Below are 17,652 nucleotides of genomic sequence, written 5' to 3' on the forward strand. Positions count from 1 at the left end.
CACCTTAAAATAAAGTGTTGCCGAAAGTTCACTTCAAATACCTCATCCTCTCCTTTGGTTTACCACAAAAATCAAGTCCCCTGGTTGTCGATATAAAGGCTGCCTTTATATTTAAGTTGTTTAAATAAAAACGTATTTCTTTTAAACAAACGTTTATTTTTATACAATGTACTATATATATTTTATGTATTTGTATTCAGTAAAAATATATATTTATTTGATTGCCATATATTTTAGGACTAGAAAAAAATCCCAAGGCGCCTTTAACCCCATTGTACCCTAAATAGATATGGTGTTGTTAGTTCTTAACCTGTAATTAACCCAAAACACTCCTTCGCCTTACAAATTTCATTCACATTATAGTTAAACAGCTTTCTATAATTACTGGTCATTAACCATAAACCAGCCATTTTGGTGTTTGTCAGTATCCATCAACACCCCTAAGTGATTTGTAAAGCTTTTCACCTCATTAAAATCCTTTTACGATCATAAAACACTCAGAACAAACCGTTTACACTGGAGGGTTAAAGCCTGTGATGGATTTACACGCGTTCACCTGTGTTATTCTTGTTAGGCCAAACTAGAACCGTGTAACAATGTTGTGGGACAGATGTTCAGCTACTGAGTGAGTGTTTGTCTCTTTCCTTCCAGAGAATGTGTTTTTATTGGAGACAGACCACCCAAAGGGCCTCCTCATCTTTGGAGTTTTCACCTCTACAAGGTAAAGCCAATAGCAATATTGAGCTTGCCGCTAATGTGTGTATATATGCGTGCGCATGTTTTTGCGTATGTATTTGCCAAATATAGGTCAGAAAGGGTTGGAGCTGAGGGGATGACAGGGTTTCTGGGAAAATGTGATCACACCTGAAGGCGGTAAAGGAAGGGAACGGTCACTCCTTTACAAACAAATATCTAATCTTAGTTCAACCAACAGCTTTTCACTGTGATGAAACACAGACATATGCACATGATTTTAAAACCATGGGAGACCACAGACATGAAGACAGTTCAACCGATTTTTAGCCTTATAATCCTCTGAACGCACACACTAGATGATTAGACCAGACCCCGAGACCACACACTTGATTGTAGGAACGATTTCACAGTGACACGAGATCTCACGGACACTCGCGAGATCAAACGTGACTAGAGAAGAAAAACAAATAGAGGACAATCAACGGTTGTCAGCTGGCGCACATTCTGTTTCACATTGAAAAACAAAGTATAACAAAGAATATGGGTGATGTTCTCTTCTTTCATGGTATGTTTGTGGCTGCTGAGTTTCAGCTATAGAAGCACGCAGCATCCACGCTTGCTCGCTCTCATTGTGGGTATTACGTCAGAGGCAGCCCGATCAAGAGTCGTAAATATCAAACATGTTTGATATTTACGATTTGAGTTTGGGGATGCTCCGTCTTGATCGGGAGCAGATAAATAATCGTAATGACACCACACAATAGAGGATTTTTGGACAAAAAATCGTTTGCGACAAGCTGCGATTCGGATGAATTTGCATTGAACATGAAAATGAATTTGCACTTTCATTCAGACCAATGCGAAAAGACCAACAAGTGGGTGAGCAATATGCTAATATTTCATGTTAACGTCAACATGAAATGGCTTGGGATTAGTTTTAAAAACGACTTGTTTTAATGATTCAGAGTCGTCTTTCAGATTTAAAACTTTGCAGGATGTTTTCATTCACTTAGAGCCGTTACACACGTAAAAATTGCATGAAAGGCAATTTTTAAAAATCCATAATAAGGGCACTTTAAATAACTGACTAATAACCTTTTCATTGCTATTAAAGTCAAATTATTGAACCTAAACATAGGAGCCTGATAAAAATGCCAATGAAGTCATCAAATACATTCATATGTACATATACAGTGGGGCAAAAAAGTATTTAGTCAGCCACCAATTGTGCAAGTTCTCCCACTTAAAAAGATGAGAGAGGCCTGTAATTTTCATCATAGGTATACCTCAACTATGAGAAACAAAATGAGAAAAAAAAAATCCAGAAAATCACATTGTAGGATTTTTAAAGAATTAATTGGTAAATTCCTCGGTAAAATAAGTATTTGGTCACCTACAAACAAGCAAGATTTCTGGCTCTCACAGACCTGTAACTTCTTATTTGTCTCTCATAGTTGAGGTATACCTATGATGAAAATTACAGGCCTCTCTCATCTTTTTAAGTGGGAGAACTTGCACAATTGGTGGCTGACTAAATACTTTTTTGCCCCACTGTATTTATAATATATTACATTTTCCTCTGTTCTTTATTTGTGTATATTTGTATATAATCTATATTTGCATCTATATACTACATTCAAAATCTATTTATTACATTTAATAAAATTGTTATATTTAATTTGACTTATTATGAGTTTAAAAATATATATTATACTCTTATATAATACATATCATTAATTTATTTCATATATTCTTTCTATATACTATATTTGGTAAATGTTTGTAAATATTCTATATTGTAAATGTGCATTAATTCTAAAATATATCATTTTATTTCTGATTTCTAATTTTTATACATATAATTGTGTGTATATATATATAAAATGTTTATTAAAATACATTGTATACTTTGGGGTTGAAGTATTTAGCACAAAAATACGGCAGACTGTATTTCTATATAGTTGGGTGGGGGGACGAGAAAGGTCAAAAGTGCCCCTGAAAATCAATTATAGGGAGCAAATGTCCCTTAAAAAAATTATAAAGTAACAGCACCTTTTGACACTACCAACAAGCATAACTCTAATCAGTTAACTTTTGAAGTACTGGATAAGAAATGTTAATTTGATTGTAGCACAGTTTAAGACGTTGAAATGTCTTTTCAACTTTTTTTTTCCTTCCTCAAGAGAAAGATCGTCTCGGTTACGTATGGTAACCCTCGTTCCCTGAAGGAGGGAACGGAGACGTCACGTCGGATGACCGGCGAATTGGGATCTCAATTCGCTAGTGGTCTTCATTTATTATCTCATTGTTTAAGCGAGAGTTCAGATATGAGGTCTCATTTGCTCTGGGTCATTTCATTATGTTTGTTATGGTGGTTTTGAATGAGTGTATGTTGGGCCGTGTGTGTACTTGAGTTGTGGTTTAATGAGGTGAGATTTCGGTCAAGGTTTCCGAGCTGTGGTTCATTCTCCAACCACGTTAAATCTGTGTGGTTTTCTTAATGAGGCCAATCCAAACAGCGACAGCTTCTTTGTCCATGCCCTGCTCTGTTATTGATCATCATATGTCTCTTTCCCTTTGTTTTGCGACCAAACAAAGAAATTCTGTCTTGCTGTCTGATCAAAATCTAGGATGTCCAGCCAAACCACACTTCATCCCAGAGTGTAACTAAAGCGGTGTCGCCTTTCCTTTATGTGGCATTTTTCTCTCTGTGGATTGAATCTCCAGTGTAACCATGTTACATCATCCCTTCCATCCAAATGCTTAGGAAGGATGTGCAAAACTGTCTTTTACTGTCCGACTTGCTTCATGTTAAATAGCTGTGTTTTGTTTTATTCCATCCAGTTCTGTGTTCAGAGGTTCTGCTGTCTGTGTGTACAACATGGCCGACATCCTGACGGTCTTCAACGGACCGTTTGCGCACAGGGAAGGACCCAACTTCCAGTGGGTGGCTTTCCAGGGCCGGATCCCATACCCACGACCGGGAACTGTGAGTCACACACATTCATGTCCTGCCTCGGTACAGTCACTCTGTTTATAACACCATTAGATATCTGCGATTTACACAGTTTTGTTGAAAAGGCAAATAATTGTAGGTGAGGAATGTTTGCCGAAATAATCATCATCATCATAATCTTATTTTTAGTTTATAAATTAAATTAGGAGATTTGATTTCTGGTCTGTCCTCCGTGAGGCTTATATTTCAAGGTCATTTTTGTGATACCTTTTAATAATATTTTACCATTTGCACACTTGATTTTGGGTCAATCCTCTGTTACAAAAGCTAATCATTTAAGGTAATTTATTTTTTATGCATATGTGATCATTTCTAACAATATTTGACTATAATAATATAGAATATTACTATACTACTGTTTATAAATATGTATTTATTATTTTACAAATTTCATAAATATTTAATATATTGCTATTTCTTAATAATTTAATAACATTTTTGTATTTTTTAATTACATTAAATTTGTAGATTTGATTTCTGTTCTGGATTATCAGAATAACTTGTATTTTATGGTCATTTATTTTTATAGATATATTTTTAGATATGATACTTTTACAATAACAATTGACAAATAAAATAATATATAACAGTACTATTTTATTATAGCATTTTTTTTTTCAGTTGAGAGTGTACATGAAATTTGTAGGTTTGATTTCTGGTCTATCCTCTGTTGGAAGGGCCTATATTTTATGGTAATTTATTTATCAGATAAATGATGAGATGAGAATCTTTAATAATATTTTTCAATGAAAAACATATAGAATGATGTTATTTTGTTAATGTAATACTAAATTATTATTATGTGTGTGTCCAGCGTAATGTTAAAGAGCCACAAAGGGTTTATTCCCCACTTAAATCAATAATGCTTGGACTTTTACATTTTTGGGGGAACTTTTAAAATGACGTACACTCACATGAGACAAAGACTCACTAATATTAGTTTGAGTTTGAGTGACAAAAAGACCCAATTGAAGTGATAAAGCTTTCATAATCTACAGCATGATTGTCTAAGCTTTAAATAGTTTTTATCCTCTTCCTGTCAGTGTCCTGGTGGTGCATTCACCCCTCATATCCAGAGTACTAAAGAGTTTCCAGATGATGTGGTGACGTTCGTGAGGAATCACCCCGTCATGTTTAACCCCATCTACCCGGTCGGCAGGAAACCTCTGGTGGTGCGGACACATGCCGATTACAAATACACCTCTATAGCTGTGGACCAGGTCACTGCTGCGGACGGACACTACCAGGTTCTATTCCTGGGCACAGGTAAAACCCCACAGTATGACAAATCTTAAAGGGATAGTTCACCCAAAAATGAAAATGTGATGTTTATCTGCTTACCCCCAGGGCATCCAAGATGTAGGTGACTTTGTTTCTTCAGTAGAACACAAACGAAGATTTTTAACTAAAACCGTTGCAGACACGAAACGATCGGTCTGTGCAAGAAACTGAACAGTATTTATATTGTTTTTTATCTCTGATTTACTGCAGTGTCTGAACTCTCTGAGCGACAGTTCAGACATTGTAGTGCATCAGATATAAAACGATATAAATACTGTTCAGTTTCTTGCACAGACCGATTGTTTTGTGTTTTTACACGTCAATGTGTCGTCACGAGCCGCAGGGTTTAATTTGGTTTTGTTTGTGTATGTTTTTTTGACTCTCAAAGCCGTGATTCCCATTCACCTCCATTATATGACTGACAGACTGCAACGGTTCGAGTTAAAAATCTTCGTTGTGTTTTACTGAGCACCTACATCTTGGATGCCCGGGGGGTAAGCAGATAAACATCCCATTTTCATTTTTGGGTGAACTATCCCTTTAAGAAAAATAAATGACCATTCGAAAAATTAATTAACCTACTCCGAGTTACAACTACCAGATGAAAAACAGTTCAAATGTCCCACAATATATTTCAACAACTACCTCATGTAATCTGTTTGTGGAAGGAACTGGCACACTTAACTTTGCTTGACTGCTTGTTGACCTTTTCAACAGACTAAATAGCTTTTTCCACCTAAAAATGAGAAAGGCAGGAAAGTTGGAATTTGTTTTCCTGACTGATAACATTTTACTGAAAGTGATTTGTCAGTTAAATTATACTTCATTTAAAATACTTTAAAATTATACTGTACTTTAATAAATTATGGCAGTAAGCACGCACTCAACTTTGTTATACCGCTTCATACCATAACATACAGTTTACATTATACAAAACATACCAGAGCCACGTTCCATATAATTTTATATAAAATACCATATAAATGTAATCTTATATTCAGCTGTTTTTCCAATTACTTTTAAAACGAGCGTTTTAGGAGACATGTTGCAGCAGTTAGGGTACATGCTCATGAAACATTGAGCTTTGGTGGGTGATGCAGGCTTGAATCTGGCCTGCAACATGTCCCATTTTCCCTATACTAAAAAATTCTATACTATACTATATTTTAAAGCAGTAAGGGAGCCAGGATCCAGGATCCAACAAACTTCAAACTTCCAAGGGGGCCACAGGATGACTTAACAATAATATTTGAATTTGAATATTTTAGTACAATTCTATGGAAGCCCATTTCTGCCACTGAATAAAAACTAAAAAAGGTAATTGCTTTATAATGACTTCTCACAATTCTGGCTTTTTTCCCCCCTCACAATTGCATGATACAAACTTGCAATTCTGACTTTTTTTCTCAGATTAGTGAGACAAAAAACTCGCAATTCTGAGAAATTAAGTTAGAATTGCGATATAAACTCACAATTGCAAGATATAGTCTAAATTTGCAGGATATGAACTCACAATTCTGAATTTTTGCCTCAGAATTGCGTTATATAAAATTGCAATTGCGAGAAATCAAGTCAGAATTGCATGATATAAACTCGCAATTCTGACATTGTTCTCAGAATTGTGAGTTTGTATCTTGCAGTTGTGACTTTTCTCACAAGTGCGAGTTTATATCTCGCAATTCTGATATTTTTTTTGAGAGGAAAAAAGACTGATATTTTCTCAGATTTATAAGCTTATATTCTCTATATATAAAGTTTATATCATGCAGTTCTGAAAGAAAAAATCAGAATTGCTGATTTGTATCATGGAATTCTGAGAAAAAGTGTCAGAATTGCAAGAGGTAAACTCAAAATTGCGAGAAAGTCAGAATTGTGAGATAAAAAGTCACAATTTTTATTCAGTGGAGGGAACAGGCTTCCATACACAATTCATATTCATATTCAAGTTGTTATTATTATTGCTATTAAAATAAAATAGTAATTTTGTGGGAAATGCTTTTCACTACTGTAAAGTATATTCAATAGTATAATATACAATTATATTTAATTTAAAAAAAATAGTTATTCTATACCATTCCATTCCTTACAGAAATATAACACATCCAGAGATCATCATACAGCCATATCTGTCTGCCACTGACCACCACTAGGGGGCAGAGAGTCTACACAAACTGCACAAATATTATCATCTCATCATTTTTAACAAACATCTATCTCTCTTCTGTATCAGTTAAATGGAAGATATTATGATTCCTGCTGTGTCACAGCACAAGACACGGTATTAACTTTTGTGATGGCAATGGAAGAATGAAAGAAAGCGTGTGTGAATCAGAGAACAGAATCAGAGACACGACAGCAGACAGGCTCAGCGGTTACTAGGGAACGGGGGGATATGGACATTTGGAGAGAATTCAAAATCACAGCTGCTTGTATTTGCCTATCAAAATTCCTGATGGAAAGCCAGGAGCATTGTGTGGAATGGCCTGCCTGCTCCTTGGCAGGGTTTCGTCTAGAAATGTTGGCTATTTAAAATGGGAATTTCCAGAGTTTGAGCCGAATTCTCCATCGTCCTTCTCTCTGAGGATCTGGAGCAAAATATACACACCTATCATGACCTCACAGAATGGATGAGCTTGACATTTAATGTTCATAAGCTGCTAATGGCATCAAACTCATCACTCAAAATGTTTCTACAGTCGAAGATATCCAATAAATAATTTCCACCAGGCAGATGGCAAGAAAACCCCCAAAATGCTTAGACTTACATTGAAGTAGGGCCACGGGCCATATCTAGGGACTAGAGGGTGGGCTCTTTTGACGTTAAAATCACCTAGCAACCACCCAGAACACCTTGGCAACCACACATTTTCCTCTGAAGTCTAGTTTGCAGATCTGTTTCACAGAACAGATGCTCAACAACATCATAAACCAACCCAGATACACACACACACACACACACACACACACAAGCTAAAAGATTTCAAAGAGAAAATCTGAGAACAATGGGAAGTTCATAAGCAGTTCAAACCCAGACCACATTATCAAGGTTGTTTTTGCTTTCCAGACTGTCCAATGCACTCCTGATGTTCTGGTATTCTGCTCACAGATAAAGGCACGGTACAGAAGGTCGTGGTTCTGCCGTCAAACGGCTCTCTGGATGAGGATCTAATCCTGGAGGAGCTGGAAGTGTTTAAGGTCTGAGTTCTCGCCACACATCACACATCAAAGTATCTAGAGAAGCAGAGCTGGCAGTGCCACAAAGCGTTTATTAAAACTCAATGTTGTTCTAAAGGAAGGCAGATTTTTAATGGGAACAAAGACTGGGCATGAGGTGAGGAAAAGATTACTCTGTGAGGTTTCTTATGATCTGCTTTGAGTGGCTCGAAATTGTCAAAATAGGTTTAGGCATAATGAATCAATTGATGGACCATGAAATGCCACACACACAGCTCAGTGGGATGTTTAATTTGGCATCCGAACACACGCTCACAAATTTGCACATAAAAACTCAAAACCACCCTAAATAGGCGATTTCTCTTTTAAAATTGTGGTTTCGTTTGATTGATTCAAATGGCAAATAGGCTAAGGATGTCCATTATAATGAAGAGCTAAATCTTTTTAAAAATGTAGTTTAAAACATATGCCCAGCTTTCAGAAATGTCATATTTGTAAAATTGTCAAATGGTGTAACTATCAAGTGAAAAGTAATCACATTTTCCCTCCAAAAGTTAAAATTTTTGTTTTTGCTTTTATTTTTGAGTCATGAATACCATGAAATTTTCATGGGGTTATACCATTTGACATTGCCATTTTTGGAGTTGCAATACAAACAAACATTATGGCATCTATAGACGTTCAACTAACATGATCATTATAAGGTGTTTAAAGCACAAATTCTATTTACTTATATTTCTCACACTTATGTGAGAATAGGAATACCACATATTTCACAAATCTAGTTAACAAGCTTATGAATATTTGGACTAAAACCGTAACATCAGTCATTTACAGTGTTATTGTGACTAAGAAGTGTCATGTGACAATCTTGATGCACTGCCACAGATAAAGGAATTATGATATTTCAATATTTTGAAAAAAGAAATAGAATTTGGAATATTTTGAAAAAAGACGAAATGATAAAAATCATGAAAATGAAATGAAACCCGCTACCAACAGACACATGGAAAAAAATTCCATGTTGGTTGCACCACACTTTTATATAAAATTCTTACAGTTACACCACCTTGACATTTTTCAACACAAACCTGCAGTTGCGAAGGCGCGATCACCTCGTTTTTTAAGTCTAGATCTAGGCACAATGAGTAGACAGGGATCACTGGATCTCAATGTTCTAGAAGGGGTGTAAGGACTGAGCAGGTCTGTCAGGTACTGAGGGGCCAAATTATTCAGGGCTTTATACACAAATATTTAAAAATCAATTCTATATTTGATGGGTAACCAGTGCAGCGCAGATAAAATAGGAGTGGACCATAATGAAATAATATATAAATAAAAATAAATAATGTTGAAATTTAATATATAAATGTTCATAGGAATGGGGACTGTATGCATGAATTTTATTTATTTTTTGTCAAAAAATAAAAATAATAAAATAAAACTTAATTTACCCTATTACTTTTTTGATTTTCAGAAGCAATCTCCTATCACCAACCTAAGAATCTCATCTAAAAAGGTAACTACATTTATCTAGCTCCATTTTGTGATCAAGTACTACATATAGTAAGTGGGGGTGGAAATGCTGTTGCTTTAATTCTGGGTAATTATCTTGTCACCAGTCCTGTGGGTTAAAGGAACAGCTTTTGAGATATCTGGCTTGTATGTGTTACAGCAACAGCTGTATGTTAGCTCTGAGCACGGCGTTTCCCAGGTGTCTTTGCACCGCTGCATGGCATACGGCTCTGCCTGTGCGGATTGCTGTTTAGCGCGGGACCCGTACTGCGCCTGGGATGGGCTCAGCTGTTCTCGATTCTACCCCACTGGCAAGAGGTACACACACACACACACACACACACTAACACTCAGTGTGGCATAAACTGCAGGAGCAGTGGGGCAGAAATAAATGATGAGACACAGCTTTGGTTTCATTTAGTCATAAAGCAGAGACACACAGTCTGGGTTGAAAGATTATTCGTGGAATTTGTACAAACCCCTAACTCTAAATATAAAAATTCATTTTGTCACCATTACATTTTAAAGAGTTCTGGCCTAAGATTTTCCTGGCAGACGATGAAACATATCGAGGGACTAGAATATCAGAGACTTGAGGGTGTGCATTTCTGAATTGGGCCAATAAGCAACTACCATAAAACACATGCAGTAAAAGTCACTCAGAACACTTTGGCAACTGTGTGGCAACACTTCAGAAACCATTCAGTCTTCGTAACTCAGACTGTACACATACAGCTTGTCACTCAAACAGAACAGCCCACATATTACATATTCATAAGTATTTACACTGTGGCTTGTTTCAGAACGGAACATGTTAATCTGATACTTTAGCCAAACTGTTTTTCTTGATGCCAGATGTATTGAGTACGGAAAATATTGATGGAAGGCACAGCCATCAAAACATCCATTCCGGAGTATTGAAGTGGAAAAACAGACATTTCCTTTCACTGCACTTCTGACAGCTGAATCGTGTTAATTATGAGAAATTAAGCTCAAATTTGACTTTCATGACAAGGAATGTGTTTTATAAAAATAATATTGTGCAAACATTCAGGCAGTGAGAGAATGTAAGAGTGAAAGGAAAGAATGCATATATGAAAATCTGTTGGATTAATCCTATGTACATGTTTTTCCAGGAGAAGCAGAAGGCAGGATATTATGCATGGGAATCCACTGACTCAGTGCAGAGGGTTCAATCTAAAAGGTAATGACTACCTGCATGTCAACACTTGGGCTAATTCCTAAAGTTATGTGCGGAGACAAGAATTTAAGTTTTCAGTAAGCAGTTTTGTGACAGGCAGTTTGAAAAACCTGTTTCCATTTATTTGATACAAAGTCCTTGCGACTTTATATATCATAATGAGACTTTATATCTCACAATTGCGCCTTTGTTTCTTGTAACTGCAACTTTTTCTCGTAAATGCAACTATTTTTTTTTCTCTGTATTTCAAAACTGCATCTATTTTCTGACAATAGTTGACAAGAATGCTGCTTTTTCTTATAACTGCAGCTTCATGTGGTTAAACGCATAATTGCAAGTTGAAAACTCATGAAACTTTAAAGGGACGGTTCACCTAAAAATGTAAAAAAATGTCAAATTAATTCTGTCATTGATTACTCACCCGTATTTTGTTCCAAACCCGAAAGAGAAGAAGTTGTTGAATAAACTTGTTATTTTTGTTTTCTCTGCGCACAAAAATGATTCTCGTAGCTTCATAAAATGAAGGTTGAACCTCAGATGGACTGTTTTAATGATGTCTTTACTATTTTTCTGGGCCTTGAACGTGTCAATTGTGTTGCTGTCTATGGAGGGTCAGAAAGCTCTCGGATTTCATCAAAAATATCTTAATTTGTGTTCTGAAGATGAACGAAGGTCTTACAGGTTTAGAAAGCCATGAGGGTGAGTAATTAATGACAGAATTTTTATTTTTGGGTGAACTTTAATGAAAACTCAACGTCATGTAAAAAGTGTCCACAGACACATCTGCGTAATTGTCAGCAAAAACAGTCCATTGTCAACAGTGTAGTGTTGTATGAATCAGCATTCACACAATGTCACTTTCAAACCAAACCAACTTTTTGTTAGTTAGCACAGTGAATCGGCGAGATCGACTTAAACCAGTTAATTCTTACAGTTCACATAATTCCTGATCACATGGATTCCTAATTAAATGACTGGCTTTGCCACATTGTGCTGCATTTTTACTTTCTTATTGCAAGGACGAATTGTGTTGCTAGGAAATAAGTCACTTCTGGTTGGGACACAAATAATCATTTGCAATACCATCTAGAGCTGAATCAATCTAGTGACTAAGTATTTTATTCATCAACAACATAGCCCCAAATGGATCCATTTTGGCGTTATGAACGTTGTCATAGAAACTAATCATTTCGAACTGCTCAGAGTTGAATCACCAAATTGTCATCTTGTAATTATGCTAATTCTAACATGAACGCAATGCTAATGCTAAAACGCTCATGCATCAAAGTCATTTTATGACATGTTGACAGTTTTTCAATACTAGCATACTATTTTTATACACATACAATTTTCCTAATGAAATACATACTTTTGATGCATAACTTTAATGCTAACTGACATGCAGCCTCACACCTTTCTCTTTCTCTTCTTCCACCACTTGTTTCCTTCTTTCTCTTATGTTTGTCTGATTCTCTCTCTCCTTGTGAAAGAATCTGTCATGGGACCAGAACACCTGTTCATTTGAATACAATTGGCACAGATACTGTCAGCGATCCAGATGACTCAGTTCAACACGTCAGATGCATCAGAATTATTAAAAAGCAATCTTAACGATGAGTGGAAGCGTTTTCCCAGCTGTACGCACTAAACAAAAGTAGCACAATGTCAAAACAGATGTTGAATGAATGACATCATTGGCCAGTGTACAGGGTCACTTATCAAATTACACACTAATGTGGCCCACTACTCTTCAGAGTATATTTTACGGCATACTCCGTGAACTCAAACCCTATCGTGACACTCATCCGCAGATGTTAGCGTGTCAGCTGAATTACGGCAGTACAATTACAATTGTTTTAGTAATGTTTTAGTATGCGCTAAGTGTTTTAGTATGCTCTAAGTGTTCGAGAGCTTTGGCTAACGCTTCATGTCTTGTTTCAGCCTACAGGAATGCAGTGGAGATGACTCAGTATGGAGTCAAAAACAACACCACCTTCCTGGAGTGTCAGCCCAAATCTCCACAGGCCTCAGTTAAATGGCTCATTCAGAGAGACAACGATCGCAGGAAAGTTAATGAAAACTCAACGTCATGTAAAAAGTGTCCACAGACACATCTGCGTAATTGTCAGCAAAAACAGTCCATTGTCAACAGTGTAGTGTTGTATGAATCAGCATTCACACAATGTCACTTTCAAACCAAACCAACTTTTTGTTAGTTAGCACAGTGAATCGGCGAGATCGACTTAAACCAGTTAATTCTTACAGTTCACATAATTCCTGATCACATGGATTCCTAATTAAATGACTGGCTTTGCCACATTGTGCTGCATTTTTACTTTCTTATTGCAAGGACGAATTGTGTTGCTAGGAAATAAGTCACTTCTGGTTGGGACACAAATAATCATTTGCAATACCATCTAGAGCTGAATCAATCTAGTGACTAAGTATTTTATTCATCAACAACATAGCCCCAAATGGATCCATTTTGGCGTTATGAACGTTGTCATAGAAACTAATCATTTCGAACTGCTCAGAGTTGAATCACCTTTGTAAAGGTCTGACTTACAATAATAGTAATAAAAAATAAATAAAGACAATATGCAATAGATAACATAAGAGCTAATATAATATAAAATCTCCACAGGCCTCAGTTAAATGGCTCATTCAGAGAGACAACGATCGCAGGAAAGAGGTCAGAAAACCCTGTCCAAAATGACACAACATTAAACCCTCATCCTCAACAGCCAATACACAGTACATTGCTCCAGGCTATCGATATTTCATTTGAATGAAATATCATCGTGTTTGTAATCATCAAACAGACTGACTCCTCCTAAACTGTCAATGGCGAAAAATAAGAAAATAATAGATGCACAGGGATGCTCAAAACTTATTTGTTTTGTAAAGGTCTGACTTACAATAATAGTAATAAAAAATAAATAAAGACAATATGCAATAGATAACATAAGAGCTAATATAATATAAACATGATCTCCCATACTTAGATGTTATAAATGTATATTTTATGCAAATATAATTATTACATTTATAAACAATTATCTAATAATACAAAATGAATTGTTCTTTATTATTATTATTATTTAAAAATATATAAAAGTAGTAGTAGTATTAGAGGTGGGCGATATGACTAAAATGTTATATATATATCACAATACAGTTATATTTGCTTTAAATAAGGTCTTTATGATATTAAAATGTTTGATACCATAGAAAATGTCATAATTCTTGTCACCGGTGTCAACATCACAAAAAACTAACACTAGCCTATATAAAAATAAAAAAATAAAAAAAACAACCTCAAGCTCACCGAAGACAAGTAAACAGTCAGCGATTAAATAAAAATAAGAAACTAATTAAAAGCAATAGGACAAAAAAAAAAACTACAGTAGAACAAATAAATAAGAAATGCTTCATGTACATTGTATAAAATAATCAAATGTATAAAAACACTGCATATTCTTCACTAGGAGGATACTTGCAAAGACAGGCATTTTGACACATACAAGTGTGTGTATTTAATAGTTCAAGCCCTATAAAGCAGAAAAAATATCTCTATGAGCACCGTCTTCACATGCGTGCGCCTCTCTGACAATGATCAGAAACAGTCTCTCAGACAGCATATAGCAAAATGAGTTCTCTTTCGCTGTTGATTGCGTTTCAACAGCTTAAAAATCACTAGTTTTTAAACAGCAATGCTTAAAAAGTGTGCAAACAAGTTTTCATAGCACGAAAGCGTGTAACTACAATAGAGACGATAGTCCAAAATCTCTACCAGTTGACAAATTCCTACCGTTATCACCCACCCCTAAGTAGTATATATGACTACATTATTCTAAATTAATAAAGAATAAACATTTACAATTTGTACATTCTAAATGGAAGAAACCCCCTTTATAGAGTTCATTCCATTGCAAAAATAGTCTTTTGATCACCAAAACAAACATGTCCCTATACCTAAAAGGATCACAATCTTATCTGGAAAGCTTTTTTTTCAAATGTATTTTTATATTCAATAAGAATTTAAAAGTTACACATTCACGGGTCATTCTTTTCTCTGTGTGCAGGTGAAGCTGAGCGATCGTGTGGTGTCTACCAATCACGGCTTGCTCATCCGTTCAGTGCATTCCTCGGATCAGGGTGTGTATTACTGCCTGGCCACAGAGAATGGCTTCAAGCGCACACTTGCTAAAATCCGTCTCCAGATTCTGAGCATCATCCCAGCTGCACCACAGATGTTCATACGGGAAGTGAGAGGGAGAGAAGATGGTTTGGAGGCGTTTCAAACTGTACCAGACAGTTGGCTCTCTCAGACCATAATACTGTAAAGAGTGTTGTGTTTTTGCCATGTGTTGTGCTTTGGGAAACATCATTAATCCAAAACACATCATTTTTTCCTTAGAAATATGACTGGTTCGTCATCATTTACTCACCCTCATGACCTTCCAAAAACGTCGGACCTTGAATATAATGCACATGTCGTATGGACCACTTTTCTGAAACGTTTTTGTCCTTTAAGAAGCTTGACCGTCAGTGGTCATGTTTTCAGTATACGGAAAAGAGCAGCATGATCATTCTGCAAAATTTCTCCTTTTGTATTCCTGAAAGAAAGAATGACATGAGGGCAAATTTTCACGGGTGAACTATTGGATAAAAATGCTGATTGTATGTGCACGTTTTCTTCTTTTACTAACATGGTATCCACATTATTTTTCAACACAGAAATTAGCCGTTTTCTGTGAATGTGCGAGACTTCTGACTCATAAGCCTAATTGGAAAATAACTATAAGAACAACAAAAATGCAGTAAACAGTAAAACTATTTGCGCTACAAACTAGTGTATTAATAATTACAACAATACATTAAAATATTATGATAAGAAATGCCATATCAAGCAGCAAAATGGACAGCTGAAAGCATATAACAATGGAAGCCGTGCACATTCAAGTTACCAATGGCTGCATCCGATCTTACGTTAAAAATAAGGTGAATACTGAACCAGAATGAAATCAGTTTAAAGTAGATATTTTGTAAAGCAGATTTACATAAGCCCCAGAAATACCGCAGAGTTTAAATCACATAAGGATAGGCCCAAAAAGGCATGTGATCATGCATATTGTATATCATCGTTATACAGGCACGTTTGATGTTGGAAATGAATGTCATGTTAATGTTTTGTGGTTTGCTCAGTGTGCACAGCTGTAATGTGACTGTCACTCATTTTAGATGATGTATAGCATTGTACAGCCTCCAGTTTTGGATTACTCGATGTCTGTGTAACTTACCTCTTTTTGTATTTTGAGTATCTGTGTAAATAGTGAAAACTTCAGCAGAGAAATTCAGTCCCACTTCAGTTTTGCAATAGATTTCTCTATGGCTATTAGAACCATTTCATTCACATTTGTAGTTTTCTCTCTGAAATGCCCGAATTGAATTTTGTGTAATGCCAAATTTCTGATGGGTTTGACTGAATCTGCATTTTGCAGACGTTTCATGTTCACTTTTTTTTTCTGTGGCAATTTTGTGCCCTCTTCAAAAGGCATTTGGAGTAACAATGTGCTTTAATATAATAGGCTACTATAGCGAATATACTGTATTACCTGTGAATGTTAATGGTATTTTTATTTTATTATGTCTTGATTTGTGTATTCCTATTTATTAATGATATAAGCCTGAACAACTGCATTAAACAACTTTAATCTGTCCCATGTGTTACAGACTCTTCACAAAAGAATCTGTGAATTGATTCATAGCTGTAATAAGTTACTTAATATTAATCAGATTAAACTCATAAAGAGTCAAGCTATGAAGACAACAACATTAAACATGAAACATAATGAAAACAAAATTCACGCCGCAGCAGAATAAGACCGTCAGTCTTGTTTTTGAACCATGGTTTGAACGCATAACTTAATATGGTTATGTTCACAGTTCAGTTATTTACGACAGTGACAATTTTACTCATTGCGACATTTTCGGCTAATATGTGCTGTGTTATTGGGCAATTCGTTGTCTATCACGTTAATACGACGCAAACTCGCGCGTCTTCTGTTTGATGCGTATTTTCATATGTGGTTTCGATAACTTACAGAGAAGCAGAAATGTGTCATCTGAAGGTTTTAGACCCAGCCGGCTTCAAACTGTTATAAAAGCTGCTGTCTGTTAATTAGACTGATGATGAATTCGCGCCTACATCGTGTTACATGATATTCAGTTATCGCGAGAATAGAAAGTTGTTTAAAAAAAACAAACAGTTGGTTCAACCGTCATTTCATGAAGCTACAAGAATACTTTTTGTGTGCAAAGAAATAAAAAAATAACTACTTTATTCAACAAATCACGTCTTCTGCCAGTTCCTCTGCACGTAAACGACGCATGCGCGTGATGCTGTTGACAGAACACATGCGCTGAGCCTCATCTATGCTGCGTTCAAGTCCTCGTGGGGACATTCGTACTAACGAGTTGACAAGTCGTAATTAGGTGCGTTCAAGTCAGTTTAGTCGGCACAAGATGGCGGTGTACCTTCTTTTAATAAATGACAAGAAAATACAACAGGGTCTGTTAACTCTGCTTATAGAAAACGAAAAGCAAAGAATTCGCATCAGGTGTGTTTTGCGTTTTTAATATTTAGTTTTAGACCAGGATCCCAGTATAACTGATTTTCAGCATCAACAGATGCAGAGATTAAATAAGCTGTTAGCTAAATGCAACATGGCAAATCAAAAGATTTTTCACCTGTAGGTGCAAAAAG

General features: G+C 35.8%; 1 protein-coding gene across 1 annotated transcript in view; it reads left to right on the forward strand.

Annotated features, from left to right (window-relative positions):
• LOC107591154 (semaphorin-3C-like) overlaps window positions 1-13,050 on the forward strand; it is a 66,902-nt gene extending 53,852 nt beyond the window's left edge. The window contains exons 14-22 of the mRNA XM_016280201.1: window positions 652-721; window positions 3,541-3,685; window positions 4,756-4,978; window positions 8,100-8,188; window positions 9,645-9,686; window positions 9,843-10,000; window positions 10,819-10,886; window positions 12,825-12,952; window positions 13,036-13,050. Of these exons, the coding sequence (XP_016135687.1) occupies window positions 652-721; window positions 3,541-3,685; window positions 4,756-4,978; window positions 8,100-8,188; window positions 9,645-9,686; window positions 9,843-10,000; window positions 10,819-10,886; window positions 12,825-12,952; window positions 13,036-13,050 (938 nt within the window). The remainder of the gene's footprint in view (window positions 1-651; window positions 722-3,540; window positions 3,686-4,755; window positions 4,979-8,099; window positions 8,189-9,644; window positions 9,687-9,842; window positions 10,001-10,818; window positions 10,887-12,824; window positions 12,953-13,035) is intronic.
• Window positions 13,051-17,652: the final 4,602 nt, after the last annotated feature.

Source organism: Sinocyclocheilus grahami, unplaced genomic scaffold, assembly GCF_001515645.1.
Source record: "Sinocyclocheilus grahami isolate Dianchi unplaced genomic scaffold, SAMN03320097.WGS_v1.1 scaffold8.1, whole genome shotgun sequence".
Taxonomy (NCBI): Eukaryota; Metazoa; Chordata; class Actinopteri; order Cypriniformes; family Cyprinidae; genus Sinocyclocheilus; species Sinocyclocheilus grahami.